Source organism: Coffea arabica, chromosome 4e, assembly GCF_036785885.1.
Source record: "Coffea arabica cultivar ET-39 chromosome 4e, Coffea Arabica ET-39 HiFi, whole genome shotgun sequence".
Taxonomy (NCBI): domain Eukaryota; kingdom Viridiplantae; phylum Streptophyta; class Magnoliopsida; order Gentianales; family Rubiaceae; genus Coffea; species Coffea arabica.
In genome coordinates this window covers 35,617,334-35,640,413 of record NC_092317.1, presented here as the reverse complement: position 1 = coordinate 35,640,413, position 23,080 = coordinate 35,617,334, and the positions used below count along the sequence as shown (strand labels likewise).

The window sequence follows — 23,080 nt, the reverse complement described above, 5'->3', positions numbered from 1 at the left end:
TGATCTCGCCTGAGGAAACTGAAGCTAATATGAGAATTTTAACAACCCAAGAACCAAGAACTACCCAACATGCATGGAAAATATTCACTGATGCAACTTGTGATAAAAGAGAGAGTTGGTTTGGGAATTGGAATATGGGATAATATGGACAATTTGAAAGCAACCTAGACCATTCCTATTCACCATTGCAGAGAACCAACAATTGTAGAGGCCATGGTAATCAAAATTGCTCTCACTTTTGCTTTAGGTAAGAGTTTAGCTTCTATTTGTATATTCTCATATTATGAAGAAGTAGTAAATGCTATTAATGGGGAGGTAGAGGATGAATCTATACTTTCTACTATTATTCGAAATATTAGAAAGTTGAAAATTCCTTTTGGTTATACCATTTTACTTTTGTCCTCAGGGAGTTTAATATTGTTAATCATTATTTGACAAAATTTGCCACCAAATTGATTAGAAATGTGAAGCGGTAATGTGATTTTGCCCGGTGTCTTGTGAATGAGACATAAGTCATTTTATAGGATAGTTGTCCCAAATTGTAAATGTTTGTAAAAACACTAGTTATATTGAGATGTCAGGGGAAAAGAACGGATTGGATGATACGAAAGAATGAGTGTAAGCAGGAGGTGTCCTACTTTTTACTTACACTAAAAAATTATAAATGATATTTTGGAAAAGAAAAAAAAAGTGCTAACCGGCCAAGAAAAAAAGAAGGAAACTCTTAACGGCCAAAACCCAGCTTCAGTGAGTCCTTTTATTAGAGTAGCACAGAGACGAGACTAGACTCTAGAGCAGGTGATGCCATCCTCAAACCCTCGAGCTCGCCACTTTCCACCACCAATGTCGTCGACGTCCTTATCCCCCGAAGGAGAAGAAGTAGCAGAAGAAGAACAAGTAGTGACTCCATGGGAGGTATCCGCCAAGCAAGGCGGCAAAATTGACTACGGCAAACTGATTGATCAATTTGGCTGTCAAAGACTCGACCAGTCCTTAATCGACCGCGTCCAACGCCTCACCAATCGGCATCCTCACGTTTTTCTCCGCCGCGGCGTCTTCTTCGCGCACCGGGATTTTACTGATATTCTCGACGCCTACGAAAGAGGAGACAAGTTTTATTTGTATACCGGCCGTGGACCTTCTTCCGAAGCCCTGCATCTCGGCCATCTTGTTCCGTTTATGTTCACCAAGTAGGTTTCTTTTTTGTTTTTTTTTTTTGGGGGGGGGGGTTTCCTACTGCCAGTTTTTTTCTGGAAATATTTTGAGAAATTTGTTCTTTTTGTTGCTTTTATTGAATTGAATGTCTTGTTCCGGATGACATTGTGTTGAAATTGAGTAAACCTCGTTGATTCTTTGTGGAATTAGTTTCTGAGTCTCAGCTAGTTTTTTCGAATGATGTGCATATGATTTTATTATATTTGGAAAATTTTTGGGCTGTATTTTACTTTTGTATCTTCGTAGGTAGTCTCAAGTCCTTTGATATCATAAAAATTGCGGAAAATTGTTCTACTTTGAAATGCAAGAACACCACATTTTGCATTGATAGAGAATATATTAGAAAATTTGACTTCAAAACGATCATTTTCCCCAAAAATGAGGTAGTTCTTCCACCCTTTTAGGGTAAAACTAAGTTGAGATTGTCTTATTCCAGATACTTGCATTAGGAGTTGCATATTCTCCTGTTAGGTTTTTCTGCTTATGCAACTTTTGCCTTTTGTACAAATTCTTTCTTGAATTGATATAAATTTCAGATGTATGATTTGGAGTCGAATTTGAACAGTGAACGGTCAAATGAAATGTTAGTTTAAAAGAGTTAGAATTGACTTAGTTTGGAATGTGTTATTCTGTTGGTTTTTCTGTTTCAACTGGCGGAGCTTCAGGGTAGAAAGTCAGGAATCTAGTTGGTTGCAGGTACCTGCAGGATGCTTTTAAGGTTCCACTTGTAATACAGTTGACTGATGATGAGAAGTGCATGTGGAAGAATCTGTCAGTAGAGGAGAGTCAGAGACTTGCACGAGAGAATGCTAAGGATCTGATTGCATGTGGATTCGACATTTCGAGGACCTTTATTTTCTGTGATTTTGACTATGTTGGTGGGTATGTTATTTGTTCATTAACTTGTGAGTTTGTTTTTTATTTTTATCTCTACTTCATTTTAGGATTTAGAGTTGACATCGTGGTAATTTAATTTTTCACAATTTTGTATGTTATATGTCTACGTAATTGTTATTGAAAGCTTAAAATGCTTGTTATATCACACTGCTTCTGGATATATGCCTTGTTTCATGTATGCTTGTTGATTTGGAATATGTCTTTCTGTGGTATGGATGTATCTTTAACTTTTATCGACTTATTGCAAAAATCATTTTTTATCTTTATAAATTTTCCCTTTAAAAGAGGTTTAGCTTTTTCCACAATGTCTCAATTGAGTTATACGGTGCTAGCTCTAGGTATGGGATCTTATTGAAGTGCTTTATTTCATTTGATATGCAATACCAAGCTGATGTTTAACTTCCTGAAGTTCCATGTTTATCAAGTAAGAATGCTTTATTGCCCAAAAAAAAAAAAAAAACTTTATTACATGGATATTCATTGCTGATTTGCTAGCTCTAAAAATTGATTAGTTTATTTGGGAGATGTCTGTGATGAGAAGCTTGTGCCCTATGAGGGGATGATTATCATGAAGATGAATGAAACTGAGATGTTCTTGAACTTGTCAGGGCTTAAACAGCTGGAATGAAGAAAAAAGGTAGTGAAAGAAAGAAAATCTAGAGAAATTGTATGATATGCCTATAAAAAATTTGGCCACTAACCTGGAGAAAATTCTGATTACCACAACTAGTAACTAGAGATGTTTACTCTTAGTTTTAGGTTGAGTGGAATTGGATTTAAGCAAGGTTAGGTTTCCTAACAGGGCCAATGCGAGAGTACTTCTCCTTGGTGTATAACAATTCTTCTTTCAGATGGATGAAGAAACAAGTTGTCTATCCTGTTCTTGGGGCTTCAATAGCAAAGTTGGTCATGCTTATTGTTTAGCCTCATGATGTAGACATATTATTGTTTGTTCTTGCATCTCAAGATTTTGCTATTGAAAGGTAATTGCATACGAGTTCAAGTATACAGTTGAGTATTAACTGTGGTAGCAGTGGATGTTGGGAGATACACAATGTGGGTTCATGTAATGCATTGAAAATCAGTTTAATACTGTTTCATGCATGCTTGTGTAGTAAAAATTGGTTTAATGCTTGTGTAGTAGAAATGCATGCTTTAAAGCTAAAGTCTACTTTATCCATTAGTTCCTTTTAACAACATTAATCAGTCATAGTGACTATCAAAACATGATTTATACGTTTTCATTAAACATTCTGTAGGTACATTACTTCTGTCTTGCCCTTGCCTTATAATTTCAGTTTTCAATGTTTAGTGCTTGAAATACTAGCCAAAGTTTAGAATATCCAATGTTTAGTGCTTGAATACTAGCCAAAGTTTAGAATATCTCCTTGTCTTCTATAGACAAGTGTTGGATGTTCAGATGCAGACAATCTTGTAGGCTAATCGATGCTGACAGTCTTTCACATTGGCTTCCTGATAGTCATGAATTTCAACCATAGCAAATCAACACATTGGCTTCCTGATAGTCATGAATTTCGTCCATGCAGCCAAAAAAGGGCTGAGGGTGTGGCTCATACATCTGACTAGACTAACATAAACTTTGATTATCTGCTATTTTATCAACGAGGTTGTTATAGTCTTCATACCCTAATTCTTTTCTGAAGCATCTTTAAATGGAACCTTTACATGAAAAGTAGTTCCTCATCATTATTGACTACTGGTGCTTGTGAGGTACCATATAGAAATGGTGATTGCAATTAGGAGAGTTTTATTGAGATTAAAAAGGAATGTAGGGATCCTATCAAATTTTTTTTTGGGCTTGGAACTTGAATATGAAGCAAGCAATAGTCTCGTAGTGACAGATTATCTGAATAATGATGGTACTCTTTGTTACACTTCTTTCAAGATGGATTTTCAAGTAAATTATAAATAAGTGAAGATATGTATAGCATAGATATATCTACTATTATTGAATCCTGATTTTGTTCTGAAAAACAGGTTTTGTATAGAAATGTAGAATTCAATATGCATTTTCCCGATTGTAAGGTGAATGGATTCCAATTTGATTGTCGATTAAGAGACAGATCATGGTGTTCATTGCTGGAGATATTCGTTTCTTACCAAACCAAATAAAAGAAAGGGACATCCTTGCTTTTTAATGTTGCATTTCTTATTTACTGCTACAGTATTCTTACTTGAGGATTTTCTGTTTAGTGCCTTCTACAAGAACATGGTGAGGGTTGCAAAATGCGTCACTTACAATAAGGTGATCCGTCTGAAAAGGCATTACACATCATGCTGGGTTGCTATCTGCTAATGAATTATATTGTTAATGGGGTTCCTGAGTAGAATTAATTGTTCCTTTCTTTCAGGTTGTTGGCATTTTTGGTTTCACTGGGGAAGATCACATTGGAAAAGTTAGTTTTCCTCCTGTTCAGGTAGGAGAATGTACTTGATTTTACATGGTAACCTCTGCTGTATCTGTAATGTTGTTCAAGAAATGGTTAGTTAATGTTTGCTTTTTGTTTCACAATTTTGAATGTTCAAGTAAATATTCCATTCTGATTGGAGGCGATTACCTTTTAGTTTTTCCCCTTTTCCAATTTTTTGCACTTTATATTCTAAATTCTGTGTACGCTGCCTGAAGGAATGATTCACACAAACAGTTCAAGAGGAGTGTTGGATTTTTTTTTGGGGGTCTAGTAAGTAGTATTGGGTGTGTTTGGATAGAGAGGTTTTGAAAAAAAATAATTTGCCTCACAAATCCCAATCTTATCTCACATACATCACGTCACAAAAAGTGCTACAGTAATTATCTCAAATAAATCATCCAAATAAACTCTTATCCAAACAAACTCATTGTCATTTTTATGCAGTGCTTTTGGGACACTTGCATGGTCATGTGTTTGAGGCTGACTGTTAGAAGTTGTTTTTTCTGGTACTTTTGCATAAAGCATTTGCTGTGCCTATTAATGTCTGAGTTGTTTTTAGTGATATAGGACAAGATAGGGGAGATCTAGACGCAAATTTTCAAACTGAAAATCCTTTTCTACTTCAGTATTATTCATCTACTATTGTTGAAGTGGATTGCATTTAAATGCTTATGTTTATCCATGTTAAAAGCTACCTTTGTTAGTTATAAATGTGAAAAAGCTTTGCTGTAGTCTAGTAGATCTAAATCTAAAATAAAGGTGAGAACTTTGCTGTACATTGTATATGCTTCCTTTCTCCTCCTAGTTGTGGATGCAATTGATTCTTAGTCATTTAATCGGGGAAGTACTAGATCTATTGCATAACTTAACTAGTCACTTTAAGATTTTAGTTGACCCATTTAGAATTCTTACTAATCTTGTGATGATTTCTCTTATATCTATGTTTTGGTGAGTTTGTAGTGTGCCTTTGTGCACAATCATAAAAATTTCACCTTTTAAACGGTAGAGAACTCAATAATAAGATGCAAACATGTCTAGGAATTATCTTTAAGTTGACTTTTGTTGAGTTTATCAAATCAGAGAGACCCCCCTCTTGTTTCTTCTGTAATTATGTTGACTTGCTCTTAGATTCCATGGCTCTGTGTTATATATAGGGGTTGACTGCTGCTGAAATTTTCTTTGATACAGATGAAAGTTGTTTACATCATTGAAAAGATTTTGAAACATACTAAATTTACCTGGCAACACTAGGTTTTTAATTGACCTTTTAAATTCTAAGTTCTATATGCATTTTTTGAAATACAAACTATGTTGCAGAAACTAGAAAGGTGAGCTTTTTTGCCCCTTTTTTTTAATTTTTAAGCTTTTGGGTAATTTTCTGGAAAGGGGAAATGGATGGGAAGGAAGAAGGAAGATAGTGAAAACAAATCCATTGTTTTAAGATGAATAACAAAGACCCTTAACCATTGGGTGATGGCCAATTCTCATCTAGAAGGAAAGGTTCCCATGAAAAACAAAAAGGGGGAGGAAATGGAAAGTAACTACAGTTAGAAAGATATGTGTACTTCTGTTAAAAGACATATTCTGCAAGTCAGTATCAAAAAATGAAAGCTAATTAAGTCATAAACAATCTCAGTGCACCTTGTAGATATGATACAGTGGTTGAGGATTTTTATCCTTATTATCAGTCATTTGTTATATTGTTTGATTTTTTTTTACGCTTTAGAACCTTGGCCTGAAAGCATTCTGCTTCTAGTTGGTGATCTACATTTGAATAATTTACAGGCTGTTCCATCCTTTCCAAGTTCATTTCCGCATCTTTTCTCTGGTAGAGAGAATCTTCGCTGCTTGATTCCATGTGCAATTGACCAGGTTTACTCTCATTCCCACATGTTTCTTGATTTTTGAATTTGTAAAACTTCTGGACTCTCATGTTTCTGCGTGGTAATTGTGGTGATTTTGACCTTATTATTATTCAAGGAATTTCGTTGCTCAATTGATTTTATGTCGAATTATCTTCCTTTACAAGATAGACATCAGGTCTGTCTAAAAAATTAACCTTGTTTACAGTGCAAACTCCTGAGGTTTCTTTCCTTACTCACAAGCAATTAGTTTTTAAGAGAGGAATCTTACAAAGTGTTTAGTGACACATCAAAGCGCAATATCCCACCTCAGAAGCATCCCTCTTCTCCTTACTTCACTCTATGGCTCCTCTCTCTCTCTCTCTCTGGCCCTCCCCTCCTCTTCCAGGGCTCTGTTCGCCCTCCCCTGTTCCGTCAGACATCTTTCCCTCCTTTTCTTGGCTACCTAATACGTCTTCCTGCCTTTGCATCTACTGCTTTCTTCCCATTTCTCTGCTTCCCCAGTTTTTCCTCACATCTCTACTTTCTCCAGTTTCCTCCAATTAATTGCTTAGTCCCTGAAGTGGATATATTGCCGTTTTTGTGTAGGAACCAAGTTGCTAGTAAATCTTGGAGGAACAAACTCCTGAGGTTTCTTCCCTTACTCACAGGCAATTAGTTTTTAAGAGAGGAATCTTACAAAGTGTTTAGTGACACATCAAAGCGCAATATCCCACCTCAGAAGCATCCCTCTTTTCCTTACTTCACTCTATGGCTCCTCTCTCTCTCTCTCTCTGGCCCTCCCCTCCTCTTCCAGGGCTCTGTTCGCCCTCCCCTGTTCTGTCAGACATCTTTCTCTCCTTTTCTTGGCTACCTAATACGTCTTCCTGCCTTTGCATCTACTGCTTTCTTCCCATTTCTCTGCTTCCCCAGTTTTTCCTCACATCTCTACTTTCTCCAGTTTCCTCCAATTAATTGCTTAGTCCCTGAAATGGATGTTTTACCGTTTTTGTGTAGGAACCAAGTTGCTAGTAAATCTTGGAGGAACAAACTCACAATTTTGGTAAGATTTTGGGAGTGTGCTTGCTTACATCATGGTGTTTTTATGGACTTTGTTGCTTAAAGCAAGTTATAGATGGCGAATATGGCCTGATGGTGACTCTGAAAGATGGGTGATGTGACTTGAGAAGGGGCAGGAAATGGGTTGGCTGGCTTTAGGTAAAGCAGCCAGTGCTCGAGGGTGGTTTTGGGATGATGGGTTGGGTGGTGTGGTGGCCCCCAGATCTGTCAACTGGTGTGGTTGTCAGGTTAAGGTTTTTAATTAATTAATTATTTTTAACAGTCTACATTATGATGTGCTAATTAAGGTGGTGTAACTGGTGTTGGTAATGTACGTGCTGGTAGTGGTCTGCAAGTTTGTTCATTGGTGGTTGGAGAAAACTAGAAGTATAGATAGACTGTTTCCATAAATGTAAATCTATCACATAGGCCAATTTTGATGTGTGATGTATTTTTTCAGTTTGTATGTCACATTCCATTAAAAAATACATAAGCTTACCTATATAAACTTTTCGATGTCCTGCTTGAATGCTCTGCTTGTTACTCACCTATAAACTGTCTTCTAGAACTTCAGACCTAATATACAAATACAGCCTTTTCATATTCCCCAAGCTCCATATGGAAGAAGCATGCTACTTAACTAAAGATACAGTAGTAAGGTCTCAGACCAGTTGGTTTACTATACAATACTAAAATGATGTGGTGCAAGAAATTAGCCTCAGATTTGTATTGATGTGAGAGACAGATTTAGACTGGTTGAGGGAACTGATTCATCTAATTTCCCTCTGTGTATCTTTAGAGAAGTAAATATCCGAGAATACAACCTTTCTGCAAAGGGAAAAAGAAGCTTTTTGTGTTTCATGGAGGTATGAAAGGAGGTAAATAAGGATATCTCCAGCTGAATGATCTTTACACAACCAAATGTCAACTGAATAAGTGGGCGAAGGATGATATACTTGGTAATTTCCTATTGTACAGGGAGAATGCATATCACATAGCAGTTATGGATATTGTCCTTTGCATATACTGATAAAACCTGAAGAATGCATGAATTAGAAAAAAGGAAAACCTGAAACACATTTAGTGGCCTTATTTTGGCTGTAGAATAAAGATTATATGAAAGAGCTACCATCTGCCCAGGCTAACACATATACATGCCTTCTAACCATTCACCAAATCCATCATCTGCATTACTTGCAGATTAATCATTATATGAACATTGTTTCTCCAAAATGCACTCAGGTAGTGATTCTTGCAGCCAAGTGTCTCCACCACCAAAATGGTGTTACATTGTAAGGACTAATTAGGACCTGGGGATTTAGGCAAGCTCAAATTCAGGAAGAGCTTGAGCTTTTGGACATGAATCTGGCCCTTGGAGTATCTTGCCAGTATATTGTTAGCGCAGCATAGCCAAATGTCCAAAAATGTCAAAACTACACTAGATTCCAGGTGCCTCTACATATGGAGGTCCCCTCTAATGGTTCCAAATTTTCCACCTTTGTATGCCTATAAAATGGGGCACGTCCCTATCAACTTATCATCTTGTTCAGCAGTTCAGTCCTTAAATGTTCACCTACAAAGAGCACTCCCTTTATCTTTATTGTTTTTCCATGTTTCTGCACTATGTCCCTTCTCCCTAAGATGTTGTGTAATCTTATTGTTTTTTGAATCCTAAATTTGTAGATCTGTGTTTGAGTTCGAGAAAATTATATATCAAGCTCGATTATAGTCATTATTTAATTTGTCTCTCGTGATTGTGAGCCTACCTATTCTAAGTGTTAAATTTAATCATTCAGTGGTATGTCGATGGTGTTGTAAAAAATTATCAATAAAATGTCCTTGACGGCAAGAAGATTTTATGATACATTAAATTTTTAAAATAGACGTTGCATGTTCGATGAACTTATCATGAACATTCCATAAAGAAGAGAAATCATAGTTAAACAATCATGGATGCCTAGATGATCAGATATTGATTCTTTGACTACAATCAAAGCGAAATTGCGTTTGTGCACATCTCTTGTTTAATAAATAATGGAAGTAACGTAGGTTTATGAAATGGATGCTGCTGCAATCCGGGGTGGTGTCTGTGAATTTGGTTGATTGCTGAAGTCTAATTATATTTTTTATTTTTTTAGTTAAACACCTGGTTAAAAGATGAGGAATTAGTATATCTGGGAATACAGGTCTGATAGTCTCTGATGGTGCATTGTTCCACACCTGATCTTGCATCCATTTTGAAGGGAAAAAAAATTTGAGTTCTAGGTGAAGGTTTCCTATAGCAGACACTATAGCATATGAAATAGTAGAAGAATTAAACTTGTAGAGCTCTAGAAGGTTTCCTAGAGGCAATATTGCGAGCCTATAAAGATTTACGTGTAATGCACTTTTTTCATTGCTATTCTGAGGAAAATTCTTGTCAAAGGATGTCTTTATGATGTTCAGAAGAAGAATTGTGGCGGGGAATTATCTGCCTAAAGTTGATTTGACATCTTAGCTTTAGCTTGGTGTGCTCCATGAAGTTGCTTGCTGGTTTCTTGTATACTGCTTCAGTGCTTCTGTCACTTCCCCTAGTCTTGAGTTTTAGTGTATGTATGCAATCGAGTTATGTGGTCTTACTCTTTCTAACCAAGGTGCTTTTACCAATGTTTGCTGATCGTTGCATAGTTTTGCTATGTTGTTACAGTTTTACTGGGTCTTTCTGTTCCAGTCTCAAATTTTGGGCATCTAAAAGAATTATGGATCTGAAAAAGTTACATTTGGTCTGAAGTGGTCCAAATGAGGAGATAGTTTCGCATGCTAGCTTCTATTTAGATTGACAGTTTTCAGATATTTAGATTGACGTGCCATTCTTTTTCAATTAGTCTCCTTTTTCTGGATTTTCGTAGATCTTAACCTTTTTTTTTTCTTCAGGATCCTTACTTTCGGATGACACGAGATGTTGCTCCTAGAATAGGATACAGTAAGCCCTCATTGATCGAATCAACATTCTTTCCTGCACTTCAGGTTTTCTCTACTTTTCTTCAAATTCTAATGTACTCATAGTTTTAAGTGTAATTATAGTCTGTTGGGCATGGTTGAATTAATATTTCTGCTATAAAATAGAAGTGTTCTATAAATTGAACTCGCCCCATGTCGGCACTTCTGTCTGCAAAGTACTTGAGGATACATTTATTGTTTTACTGCTTTTTTCTGCAATGATACTGTCTTTTTTGCCATAATGGTTTCTAAAATCTCCTTTGTGGATACAATTAGGTTTTTAGTTTAGCATTCAAAAGTTTGATAAAAGCTGATATTATTGCTCATATCATTAGCCTTTTCATCTAATTGTTAATTGTTAATGCTCTGTACCAAAAGATGGAAGTTTAAATAAGTCATTTTCCCTTGGTTATGAGAAATCAAAAATCCCTTTTGAATGTCCAATAGTTACAAGCTGTGAATTGTTTCATATGATCTAGGTTTAATGGTTGCAGATGTTACGTGTAGAATTAGGTGAGTGAGGAATCTCATAGGTTCCTTTAGTGTCTGATAAAATGAACACTACCTTACTGAAAGTACAAAATTTCAACATATAGAGATCTAAGAATCAAAATCTAGATCTTAATAACCAAGCTAATTAATCTACATTCTATAATCAAGCTATCAAGTCCTGGAATCAAGCTATCTAAATCAGTCTAATGCTATACCACTAGTTAGGGATCAAATCACATGTAGCATAAAAAAATAGTATATCAAAAGTTTGATATACTATTAGTTAAAGCTAAAAGGGTATACCCTGTGCCCATGGCTCTCATAACTCTAGTGTCTGTCATATTATAAAAAAGAGACAGTTTTGTGATGTTGTGCTCAGAATGCAGCAAGTTTTCATTCTTCCAGGGCTGCGTTTTCTTCCACAATAAGAGTTTTAACTATCTTGAAAATTAAAGAAACATAAATCTGTTGCACACAATTCACTCTGCTATAGGTGAAATTAGTATTAAAGAAAACTGGCTGAGCATGAGCAAGTAGTCATGAGAAGGATATAACTCTACATTTCTTTGTATACCTCTAGCGCAACTACAGATGGGAAGTTCGGTCTTTGCTACATAACATGAATTCTGGTTAGAATTGAGGATGTATACAGGCATCTGTAGAGAATATATTGGAAATTTCCTAAAGCTTAGCTCTAGGTGTTCCTTTTGTTTCATGAAGCAGCTATTTGAGAGTCTGATGAATTTACTAGTTGAATAATCAGTAATTTAGAATTTAAGCTATGTATACTGTACAAATTTTTATGATCAGAGTGTGAATTGGAAAAAGCTGATCTTACAACTTGAATGTTGTCCTTGATTGTTCCCTTCATGATCTACGGCACTTTGTTTCATTTCCTGGATATGAATGCGATATAAACTAGTTTAGAATACCTGAGGAATTGACTGAGGATAGCACTTGGGAGGCAGGACTCAAAAATAAGGAGTGAGAGTTGATGACCCGTAAACCTTGTAACCATCTATATTTAGATAAAGCTCTTTTACAGTCTCACTTTTCTTTTCTTTCCTTTTTCCTGGTTGCGAGGGGGGAGGGGGTTCAGGGGCAGGAGGTGAGTGGGAGGACTTCAGAAAATAGACTATATACAGAGAATTATGAATGTGGATCATATGATGAAGCTGGTTAAGCTAGCAAGGACCTGCGGGAAAATCTTCTTTTAGTTTTTCTACAAAAGAAACGTTCCAAAGGCTTGATTGAGGATAAGAGCTTATTTTGCGTAAAGTGCATCAGAAAGTCCTACTGTAAATATAGGCTAAACTGATGTTCCTCTATGTATGATGAATCCAACACTTCGATATTTGTAGTTCTGTTCATTGATTGTCTACTCTATATGAAATATAACTTGTTTTACTAATTTAAATGATTGTTATTCCTTACCTCCTTAAGATATTCACAGAGTATCAAGGTTTGCACAACTTAATAGCAGTTGGCAATATCCTGCCCAATCAACTTGATGGTCTCTAGCTTCTGTATTCTCTTGTTGGACATTGATTATATTTAACAAGGGTTGTTTTACAGTAATAAACACACAGTTAGACTGTCTATCTCTGAACCAAATAATTGCAGATATAGAACCTTCCATTTTTTGTGGCACTTATTGCATGTTGTTTCCATGTTGATTTCTATATTTTACATTCAACTTTTGTTATCTTGAAAATTTTACAGGGAGAGACTGGCAAAATGAGTGCTAGTGATCCAAATTCTGCTATATATGTGACAGATACTGCAAAGGTCATAAAAAACAAGGTCATCTAGAGTTTTTCTCCATGTGTTTTTCCAGATTCAATATTCACAACAATCAATGCATGTTCCTCTCCTGTAGTTCTTTTCATTTTATTATTTATTTATTTATTTATTTATTTTTATAGTTTTCCAGGCTCTATAAATGCATCAAAGATAATGAATCAAAAGGTTCAAAGTGGGATATATAAAGTAACAGTACTGATGGAGCTCACGATATGTGAATCCTGATTCTCCCACAGCTTGGTTTTTGTGCTAGTAATTGGTTAAGACCAAAAATTGCCATCTTTTGTCCACAGGAATATTTGGCCTTCCTGTTGTCCAGCGAACAACTTTTGCCTTTTTGTATATAATAAGTTGTTTATGGGCCCATCTTGGGGATGTGGAAACTGTCCAGCAAACAACTTTTGCCTTTTTGTAGATAGTCAGTTGTTTATGGGTCCATCTTGGGGATGTTGTAACTATCTTATTGATGTTATCTTTTATTGATCTTATTGATGTTATCTTTACAATTGGATTAACTATTTTCTGTATATACCATTTCTTGTTAAACGTTTTCATGTTTCAGATTATGAAGGAATCTTATCTGCAAAATATAGGCATCTATCTGTTCTTAGTGGTCCAAGAAATTTGGTATAATGGAGCATGGATTTCCGGAATGCTGGACAGCAGGAATAGAATTTTCTCATCTTTTTCATTACATTCCATCATTTAGAGAGCAAAACAACTTTTAGTGATGAAGATTTTCCATGTTCAGAATGTGCATATATCATTTTCCAGTTAGAATCCTTCTAGCCATACGAGTCAATTTAGTGTTTAAGTCTAAGTGACACAACACAGTTTCTGGGTTTTTTTGGGGGAAGGGGGGGCACTCTTGATGGCTGCTTTATTCAGTGCTTTTATGCTTCTCAAATGTGCCCATATGCCAGCTTTTCTACAATGTAGTTATCTGGTTGGTCAATAGAAAAACCACCATATTAAGTACCTATTTTCCAGCATGTAAATAATATCTTTTTGTAATTAATACATTGTACTTAAATCTGGTTAGCGTATCATTTTAAGTACTCCAAAATGAATTTTATTTCTCTTGATGATTGATGAGATAATAGTAGTCATACTATGAAGTAGTCTGCCAGGAAAAACAAATGTGGATTCGAGCAATTTATTTATTTTTTCTGTTGAAAAACAAAGTACATATGCTAACATGAAGAAATTTTTATTTATCTGGATATATAACCAAAAGTAAGGCTGCACTGCTTGACACTTCCTGCTGTGTTTCATTTTATCAGATCATGTTGGATGCATTGATTTTTCTTCTTACTCGTCATGCGTTCTTTTTCTTAAACGTTAGAATGCTATTTTCAATTACTGACACCTTGATATTCATGTATTGTGCATAGGGTTTTTGGTGTGCTTCATGGCTTGTTTCTTATCTGTTAAACACCTTGTCAGAGGGATATCCAAGCCTGTCTATATGTTTATTTTTAAAGCAAATTTTTTACAGCTATTAAGTCATATTACTTGTCAGTTCACTTTCTTTTTTATGGCATTCCACAGATTAATAAATATGCCTTCTCTGGTGGACAAGATACTACAGAGAAACAAAGGAAGTTTGGAGCAAACCTTGAGGTATTAAACTCTGCTGCATGCAAAAGATATAACTGCTGAATTGGTGCTACTCTTCATAGTGAATGTTTCCATAATCAGTTTGTTATGTTCATTATTGCTTTACTATTATATTTGGATTTGTCAATTTGTTTATTGAAGGAAAGGGCCAAAAGGCAAGCAACTTGTGTCCATTGGTAGAGTGCACAGTTTCTGGAATCGATGAATGTGTGTATAAAAGTAGTGATTTCAATTTCCAAGAAGCACAGGGAAATTTAAAATAGAGTAGGCATTTATCCTGAATTCTCTATGAGGATGCTCAAAAGTGTCAAATGGTTATCTAACCACACCCATCAAATTGTCCGTGGAAGTGCTCTCGTGATTAAAAGACATGCAGTCTTTCAACATAATTCTACCCTGAACTTCTAGCAACTTGGTAGGCTTTTAATGTTTACTAGTATGCAGTCAGTAATCACTTTAGTGCAGTAGGAGGTGTTAACAGGTATTTTGGGAGGAAAACATCTAGTCACAGTATTATGAGTGATCAACTAGTATTTATAGGAATACAAACCTAACAAACTATTTACAAGAATACCCTTACTAATTTATTATCTACAAGAATACTTATATTCTCTTAACACTCCCCCTCAAGTTGGAGCATATATATCATAAGCACCCAACTTGTTATAAATGTATTTCACCCTGGAGCCCCCTAAACTCTTGGTAAACACATCAGCCAATTGATCTACAGACGGTATATGAGATGTCTTGATGACTCCGTCAAGCAATTTCTCTCGAATGAAATGACAATCAACTTCAATATGTTTTGTCCTTTCATGAAACACTGGATTAGACGCAATATGAACAATTGCCTGATTATCACACACTAAATTCATAGGTTGTTTATGCTCAAACCCAATTTCAAGTAACATGCTCTTCAACCAAACCAACTCACACACAGTGTGAGCCATAGCGCGGTATTTAGATTCTGCACTTGATCTGGAGACAACTGTTTGCTTCTTACTCTTCCACGACACTAAATTACCACCAATAAATACATAATATCCTGTGGTCGATCTTCGATTTGAGGCAAAACTAGCCCAATCTGCATCACTATATCCTTTAATATTAATGTGTCCATGATTTTGATACAGCAACCCTTTTCCAGGAGCACTCTTAAGATACCTGACAATCCGTATAACAGCATCCCAATGACTAGTACGAGGGGTATCAAGAAATTGACTCACAACACTCACTGCAAACGAAATGTCAGGTCTTGTTACAGTGAGATAATTTAATTTACCCACAAGTCTTCGATATTGCCTAGGATCATCTAGTAATGTACCGTGATCTCCTACTAATTTCACATTAGGATCCATAGGAGTATCCACAGGTCGGCAACCTAACATCCCAACTTCACTCAGCATATCGAGTACATATTTTCTTTGACATAAATAAATCCCATATTTAGACCGAGCTACCTCAATACCCAGAAAATACTGTAGATGACCTAAATCTTTTGTCTGAAAGTTTGCCTGAAAATTGGATTTAAGTTTCTGGATCCCCGTAACATCATCACCTGTAATCATAATATCATCCACATAAACAACTAATAAAATTTTACCAGCATTAGAATGCCGATAAAATACAGAATGATCTACTCCACATCTTGTCAGACCGAACTTCATGACAAAACTACTAAATCGGCCAAACCAGGCCCTCGGAGACTGTTTCAATCCATATAAGGATTTTTTCAAACGACAAACCAATCGCGAATTCTTCCCCTGAACAACAAATCCAGGAGGTTGTTCCATATATACCTCTTCTTCCCAATCTCCATGCAGAAATGCATTTTTCACATCCAATTGATGCAATGGCCAATTGTAAGTTGCTGCCAAAGAGATAAGAAGACGAACCGAGGTAATCTTTGCAACAGGAGAAAATGTTTCTAAGTAGTCTACTCCATACACCTGAGTAAATCCTCTAGTTACCAGACGAGCCTTCAATCTATCAATAGAACCATTAGGCTGCACTTTTATAGTGTACACCCATTTACAACCAATAACAGGACTTTTATAGTGACTAGATGTTTAACCCTAACCCTAGGACTTTTGCTCTGATACCATGTTAACAGGTATTTTGGGAGGAAAACATCTAGTCACAGTATTATGAGTGACCAACTAGTATTTATAAGAATACAAACCTAACAAACTATTTACAAGAATACCCTTGCTAATTTATTATCTACAAGAATATTTATATTCTCTTAACAGGAGGCAAGTAGTATCTTCAACTTCTTTATCCTGGCATAAAACCAGCTAATGTGTAACCCTGCACCCCTGGTCAGATGTTATGTTGGTAAAATAAAATCGCAAGCTGCATACCATGAAAAGAAGGAAACTTAGCTGTGAATCTTAATTTTTGTGTAGGTTTCCATACCTATACTCATTTTATCTATTCTCCCACTTGTGCTTGTATGTAGAGTATTCCAGTTGTCATATTTTAGCTAAAGAGTATTGCTGAAGAGAACCTCCAGTGTTCGAGCAACATTCTGAATGTCAGATTCAGGCTGGATTGTACATGTTGCTTGAACATCAGCCCCTTTAGCTTCGCATTTCACTACATAGCTTTGCAGATCAGGCAATGCCTTCCTCAGAGTTCTATTCCTACACCAATTTTCACATGCTACTTTTAGCTTTGCTCATCTACCATACTTGGTTTCTGTAGAACTTGCTCCCATCCTTTGACCTCTATAGAACCAGTCAATAAATGAGAGAACTATCATTTATTATCATTTATTGGCCGATTCTCCCATGTTGCATACTTTGTACAATTTCATTTCTTGATGCAGCTTTAGGTTAACTTGGTTTTTTTAAAACCCTTTCACTGATTACCTAGTATTATGGACTTTATTCTTGTAGCATTTTAGTGGCCAAAAATGAGTTTTTCCTACATTTTCCTCGTCTCTGAATTTCGTAATTGGGCACACGATGTTGTCTCTCTTTCTTTTTTGACAAGTGAGTTTGACTGGATTTCTGAAGATATTCTATGCTTCTGTGAATTGGATGAAGCTCAGCCCATCTGGTGTTTTCATTTTATGAAATATACAAAACCCAAGTTGAGAAAGTTCTTGATAAGACAGACTGTGATGATTATATATAGTTTGGATATATGGTGAATAATTCTGTATCCAGTTGTTCTGGAGATTTGTCTTTTATAACTTGTTAGAAAATTTAAGAATGTTGGAGGTTGTATGCCTTCTGTTTCCATGTATAGAATTTACACTAAGGTATTATCAATTAACTGTTGCTTAACAAGCACAAAGGAAAAACATTAAGTTGAATGAACCAGCATTTGTCAGTAAGTGAGGCAAAAGAAATAGAATCAATTGGACCTTTGTACTTTTAAATTTTTGGAGGATAAAATTCAAGACTGCTACAAGTCTGGATGGATTGCCTACTCCAGAAATGAGTACTAAAATAATGTAGTCTGTAAATAGTTTTTTAAGGACTGGATTGGTGTATTTACTATATGTAGCTCTTTGTTATTTTTCTATAGCAGTAACAGGTGTCCATCTTTTTTTCATGATCGCTTTTTCACTTTCCATAGCGGTTGATCTGGGAATTTATCTGGCACCATCAAGTAGCGCCTCAAAAGCTTAAACATCATAACCCTTATGCAATACCATATATTGTGGTCATGTTGGCAATTAATTTTACGTCTAGCCTCACATAAGAAGCCAATGAAGATTCACTTCCTATCCAGTTTATTCACTACAGTTAAGGGTGACTCTTTTAGGTGTTCTGGTGTCCAAATTATCCTTGTATAATTTATATTTCCTGTTCTGCATTATCATGTCAAAGGGCTTGACTGTGAGTCTCTAGTATTGCCTTAATCCATGTTTCTCCTCCTACAGGTTTTGCTTTTATAGCCCTTGAAAGATTGCAAATCCCAATCATGTAGATATCTTGAAAATAAATTGCTCTCAGTCCCTATTTTATCCCTAGTACCCCTTGCCTTGGATATATGAAATTTAGTTGGAATTTCATTCTTAAGCGTATACTAGCCGAGATCCAACCATATGCCTGTTAACAACTTGTTAACTTGGAGACTTCATGCTTAACCTTTCTTATTCCCTTTCGAAGAACAGCCGGGCAAGAGCTTTTGAACCTCTCCAACTCCCAAGCCCTCCACCCCCAAAAGTGGATTAAATTGCCCAACTTTAATTAAACTTGTCTGCTCAAACTCCTTTTCTCATTACTTCCTCTGCATGAGCTAAACTTCGGATATCTGTAAAACCTAGGTATTGATTCTCAGATGTGCCTAATGCAAAAGATGGGAATTTTGTTCCTGCATCATTGCATCCTACAAAACTTCTTCGTATTTGCTCTAGCATCTGTGCAACTGAGGCTTGCAGAGCGAAAAATGATAAAAAAATTAGGTAAAGGAGTGTGTACTTCTGATCATTCTTCTCCCCACTATATCCAGAACTTAATTTCATATCAAAGGTGGAACTATCTGATCTTGCCTTCCTTCATAGAGCTACTAGTTTTTAACCAACTTAGAGTAGCTTTTAGATGATAGAATTTCTTCTCAGAACCACAATAACATTAACTGATCTTTCCCCTGAAAAAGGGCAGAAAGGGCACCCAGTTTAGCTAACCCCCTTGGGTGGTAACCATGAGAGTTTCCTTCCCCGTTACCTTTAAGGTGACTTTGCTTATTAAATAGTTGTCAGGGATTTTCATTAACTGGACTAGCGAGGACTGTAATGGATCACATCCATTAATTGGCTATACTTCTAAGCCTCCAATCGGGCTTCCATTGAGCAGTGTTGAGAACCGTGTTATGCTAGTACAGAACGACAATTAGTTAGAAAATCTGCCAAAGTTTTAAAACTTTCGATATGACTTTTGGGATAATGAAGAACAATCTGGAAATTGCTAAATCCCCTAAATGAACTTTAACAACATTCATGAAAGGTCGGGAAAAAAGATCTGTTAGTGATTATAATTATTGAAAAATAAGGAAAACAGTTAAAATGATAAATTTTACGAATAGAAAATCAAGTTAAACAGCACAACTCATAGTTGTTTAAAACTCTCATTTCTCAAAGTAAATTAGCCAATTGAGGAGTTAAAATCTTTCATTATAATAAGATCCCAATAAATTCACATCTTTGTCATCACCACACTGACATCACCTCTCATTTAGAGGAGCAGAGGAGCTGAAGAGAATCTGAGGTAGTGGGGTTTGTTTTGAGAAGTGCTCCTCTTCATTTATTTAGTCTGTTCTCTTTCTGGGTCTTTTTTTTTTTTTAAATTCAGTTTATTAAATGGAGTTACATAAATAAAAGAAAGAGAGACTTAAAAAGAAAATAAAATAAAGCTAGGGAACATGCATTTTTGTTTAGGAGTAGTTCCTACAATGGATCCGACTAATGACGTATGCACGTGAAATGTTTGAAAACCCAAAAATGTGGGCCTACACTGTGCACAGCGGTTCAACTGGTCAGCGTGGTTCAGCAGTTTTGACTTAGTTTGACTGTTTTTCTTTTTCTTTATTGTATTTTCTTGCTGTAACATATATTCACACCGCCTGGTCATCCAGTTCTTGAACTAACCAGTAGGAATGGCCTGCCTATTCTGGTTTTCAAAATACTGGTAACTGTAGTTATCTTCCCAATTTCCAACGTATTAAGAAATCATTGTTATGACATCCATATGCAACTTTTCTTCTTCAGATACATCTTATATGTATGGGTTTTGTTAGTGACTTGTGGGTTATGGTTGTTTTTACAATTCATTATTTTGTACCTGTATATATGTGTCCTGATCTCTCTCTCTCTCTCAGGTGGATATACCCATTAAATATCTTGAGTTTTTTCTTGATGATGATGCTGAACTGGAACAGATTAGGAGGGTAAGCAGCCATCTATTACTTTTTTGGTGTTCTTCTGGCCAAAGCTTAATTTTGAAATTGCATTTTCAGAAACCATAGGCGATAGATGTTTAGCTTCACCTTAAAACTTGTGTTTTTTTTCTCTTCAGGAATATGGAGCTGGGCATTTGCTAACAGGTGAAGTTAAAAGGCGGGTTATTGAAGTTCTAACTGAATTGGTAGAAAGACATCGCCGAGCCCGTGCTGCAGTGACTGATGAGGTAACAGACTAATGCCATTTTTATCTTGAATTCCTCATGTTGGTTCAAGTATTGACAAAATAGTTCTTAAATGACTATAAAAAGTTGAGTTTGAATCCTTTGATTCATAGTATGGACAACAAGAAGATTTTTTTTTTTTTTTTAAATTTTGCTTCTGTTGTAAAACCCAAGTGTAGCTCACTGTCTTTCCTCTTTGATAGCTCCCTGGAATGGAGAATATTCAAGAGAAGCTTTTAAAAAATTTTTTTAAAACTTTTAAGGCAGAGAAGCTTTCATTTGATCTTAGCGGATGATAATTTCTTTCAACGTGTACCTTTGGCCATCCATAATGTGAAGGAGCTAGGGCCTGAAGTCAGGGGTTGCAATCTTCTACAGTTGAGTAATGGAACATTTGAGCCTTTGAAGAAAATATCTCAGTAGTACCTGTAACCACATATGCAAAAATGGTTTAGTAATTAGTTATATACAATTTGTGAATTAATGTACTATCAGTGAGCGGTTAATCAAATTGGCTAATCCTAATACCTATAATGTACTTAATTTGTCTTAGTATTCAAAGTAATTTCTTGCATTATTCATGTTAGTGTTGCTTGAACGAAAGTAAATTTGGCATCTTAAGTTTTATAGCAATTAGTTGCATCATGATTACTAGTATTACACAAATTAATTTGTAATTGGTCACCCATTGAATTGTAAACAGTTTAATAAATAAATAAGATACACTATCAAAAATCCTCCAAGTAAAACTTAGTTGCTAATTGGCCAAAATAAAATGATGATAAGAGGTAGGAGTAATTCAAATTCAAAAAAAGAAAAAAAAATATCTCAAGTGCATTTTGTTACACAGTATTCAAGCCTTTTCTCTCTGTCCATTTACTCTTCTCGACATAACTAGCTTGTTTCTTTCTTAGAGGCATCGGTTATATTCATCCATGCGTTCCTTAATTATTGCTCCCACTCCATCATGGTGGGTTGATATTTTATGTCTATATTATCTGTTTTTTTAATTGCTATTTTTTCTTGACTTCTTTCTTCTGATACATTGGATTTCAATATATTTAATTCTTAGTGGTTGCCCCTCACTTTTGTTTGAGAGGTTGCAATATATAATTTTTGTGGTTTCGAGGGGCTGCAAACAACTAATCATATCTAATTTAAAGCATAATTAAAACAATTATAGGACACCAAAGGATTAGGATTTTTCCAAAATTTGAAGGGGGGTGGGTCAATTGCCCACCCTCATGATAACATGGCTTTGCTGGCCATCCTGCAAGCTGTCAAACTGCACTAAAATGTGTATACAGCTAACATAAATGCATCTATATATACAACTAACATGTATCCAGTCCCGCAGGCATATTTGTGTGTGTCTACATGTGCAGCTAGCATGTATACTTGCATAGATTTGTATATATGTGTATATACAGCTAACATGCATACCTCGGCGTGGTGGTTCTGCTTAATTTGATTACGTCTTTATAAGTGTCCTTGCAATAATCATGTCTTGGGCTTCCAAGAGTAAGGAAAATACTATGTAGTGAGTATGTACCATATTACGAACTGGTGCACATTTCTTTTCCCAATAAGATGTTTGTATTATCTAATTTAAAAGTTACACACCATTGCAAGTGCATGTCTTTAGTGTCGGAACCTCTCATTGTCGTGAGCTTTTGAACATTGCATTTAAACCTACTGGCTAGCAAAGATTCAAAGACCAAAGGAAAAGAATTTATGTTACAGCAGTGTGTCTAGAGCACACCGTCCAAGAAACTTGTGGAATTTTACACTGAGAAATGTCCTGCTCCTGTCCTTCACTTCCTCCATTTTTCCTTTCCGTTCTCCCTTCATTGTATGTGGGAAGGGCTTCGATTAGTATATATTTTCTAGTTGTCTGTAATTTTAGTCAACACTTTTTGCCTTCTATCATCCATTATGCTAGTACTAGAGATAGTTATTTTTACCCTAAAACGTCAGGTTTTTTAATTGTTAGCTTGTGGAGCATTTCTGAATGCCATCAATGTTGTATATGTTGGGTTTTGTCAAACGATGTGCTTCCACTTGTTTTAAGTTTTTTAAGTTTTTCTTTTATCTAACTCAAGTAATTGGCTGAGATGTTTGTAGTTGTTCTCAGTTATTTCAAATAGTTTACTTTCTTGTCTTTGTCAGATGGTTGATGCATTTATGGCAGTACGACCTCTTCCAAACATGTTCAGCTAAAACTCGCTATCTAGGCCTCAAGGTGTTGGTTCTGGAAGACCATTGAAGTTACTTCGAACTTTTGGATGGATAGAGATTTTCATTATCTACCTTGTGCTTGGTCATTCACACACTATATTTTGTTATGCACATTCTCATCCATGCAACTATCAAAAGTGATTATATGTCTACATGCTTGTGGCGGATTAGAAGCCAAGGTTCAAGAAATTGACAGGATTTTTTTAGCAGCTTTTAACCAATTTGAAATTTATTACTCAGATTGGTAATACTTTCTCTTAGTTAAGCGGGCATCTCCTTCCTCTCCTCATTCTGTGCTATTTCTTTCTAATGATTCTTTTGAACACATTTCTATTATTTCTCTTGTAGAAAAGTGCTTTTCATTGCA

The 23,080-nt window shown here is 35.7% G+C and overlaps 1 protein-coding gene across 2 annotated transcripts; it reads left to right on the top strand.

Moving 5' to 3' along the window:
• The first annotated feature begins 708 nt into the window (after positions 1–708).
• On the top strand, positions 709–23,080 carry LOC113742626 (tryptophan--tRNA ligase, cytoplasmic). 2 transcript variants are annotated; one of them, XM_027270503.2, is made up of 11 exons: positions 709–1,190; positions 1,912–2,097; positions 4,327–4,378; positions 4,485–4,550; positions 6,330–6,416; positions 10,358–10,450; positions 12,638–12,718; positions 14,270–14,341; positions 20,171–20,239; positions 20,368–20,478; positions 22,645–23,080. In XM_027270503.2, the coding sequence occupies exons 1-11, from the start codon at positions 802–804 to the stop codon at positions 22,693–22,695; spliced, it is 1,257 nt and encodes a 418-aa protein (XP_027126304.1). In that variant the 5' UTR covers positions 709–801; the 3' UTR covers positions 22,696–23,080. The 2 variants fall into 2 exon arrangements, with proteins under 2 accessions (XP_027126304.1, XP_071903947.1); XM_072047846.1 differs by lacking the exon at positions 12,638–12,718 and having other exon boundaries at positions 22,645–22,850.

Excerpts from the sequence above, each read along its gene's own strand:
- LOC113742626 (XM_027270503.2), top strand. The coding sequence starts at position 802 with ATGCCATCCTCAAACCCTCGAGCTCGCCACTTTCCACCACCAATGTCG. Across the intron at positions 6,417-10,357 it reads TTCCATGTGCAATTGACCAG|GATCCTTACTTTCGGATGAC; the intron begins GTTTACTCTCAT and ends TTTTTTCTTCAG. Across the intron at positions 20,240-20,367 it reads AACTGGAACAGATTAGGAGG|GAATATGGAGCTGGGCATTT; the intron begins GTAAGCAGCCAT and ends TTTTCTCTTCAG.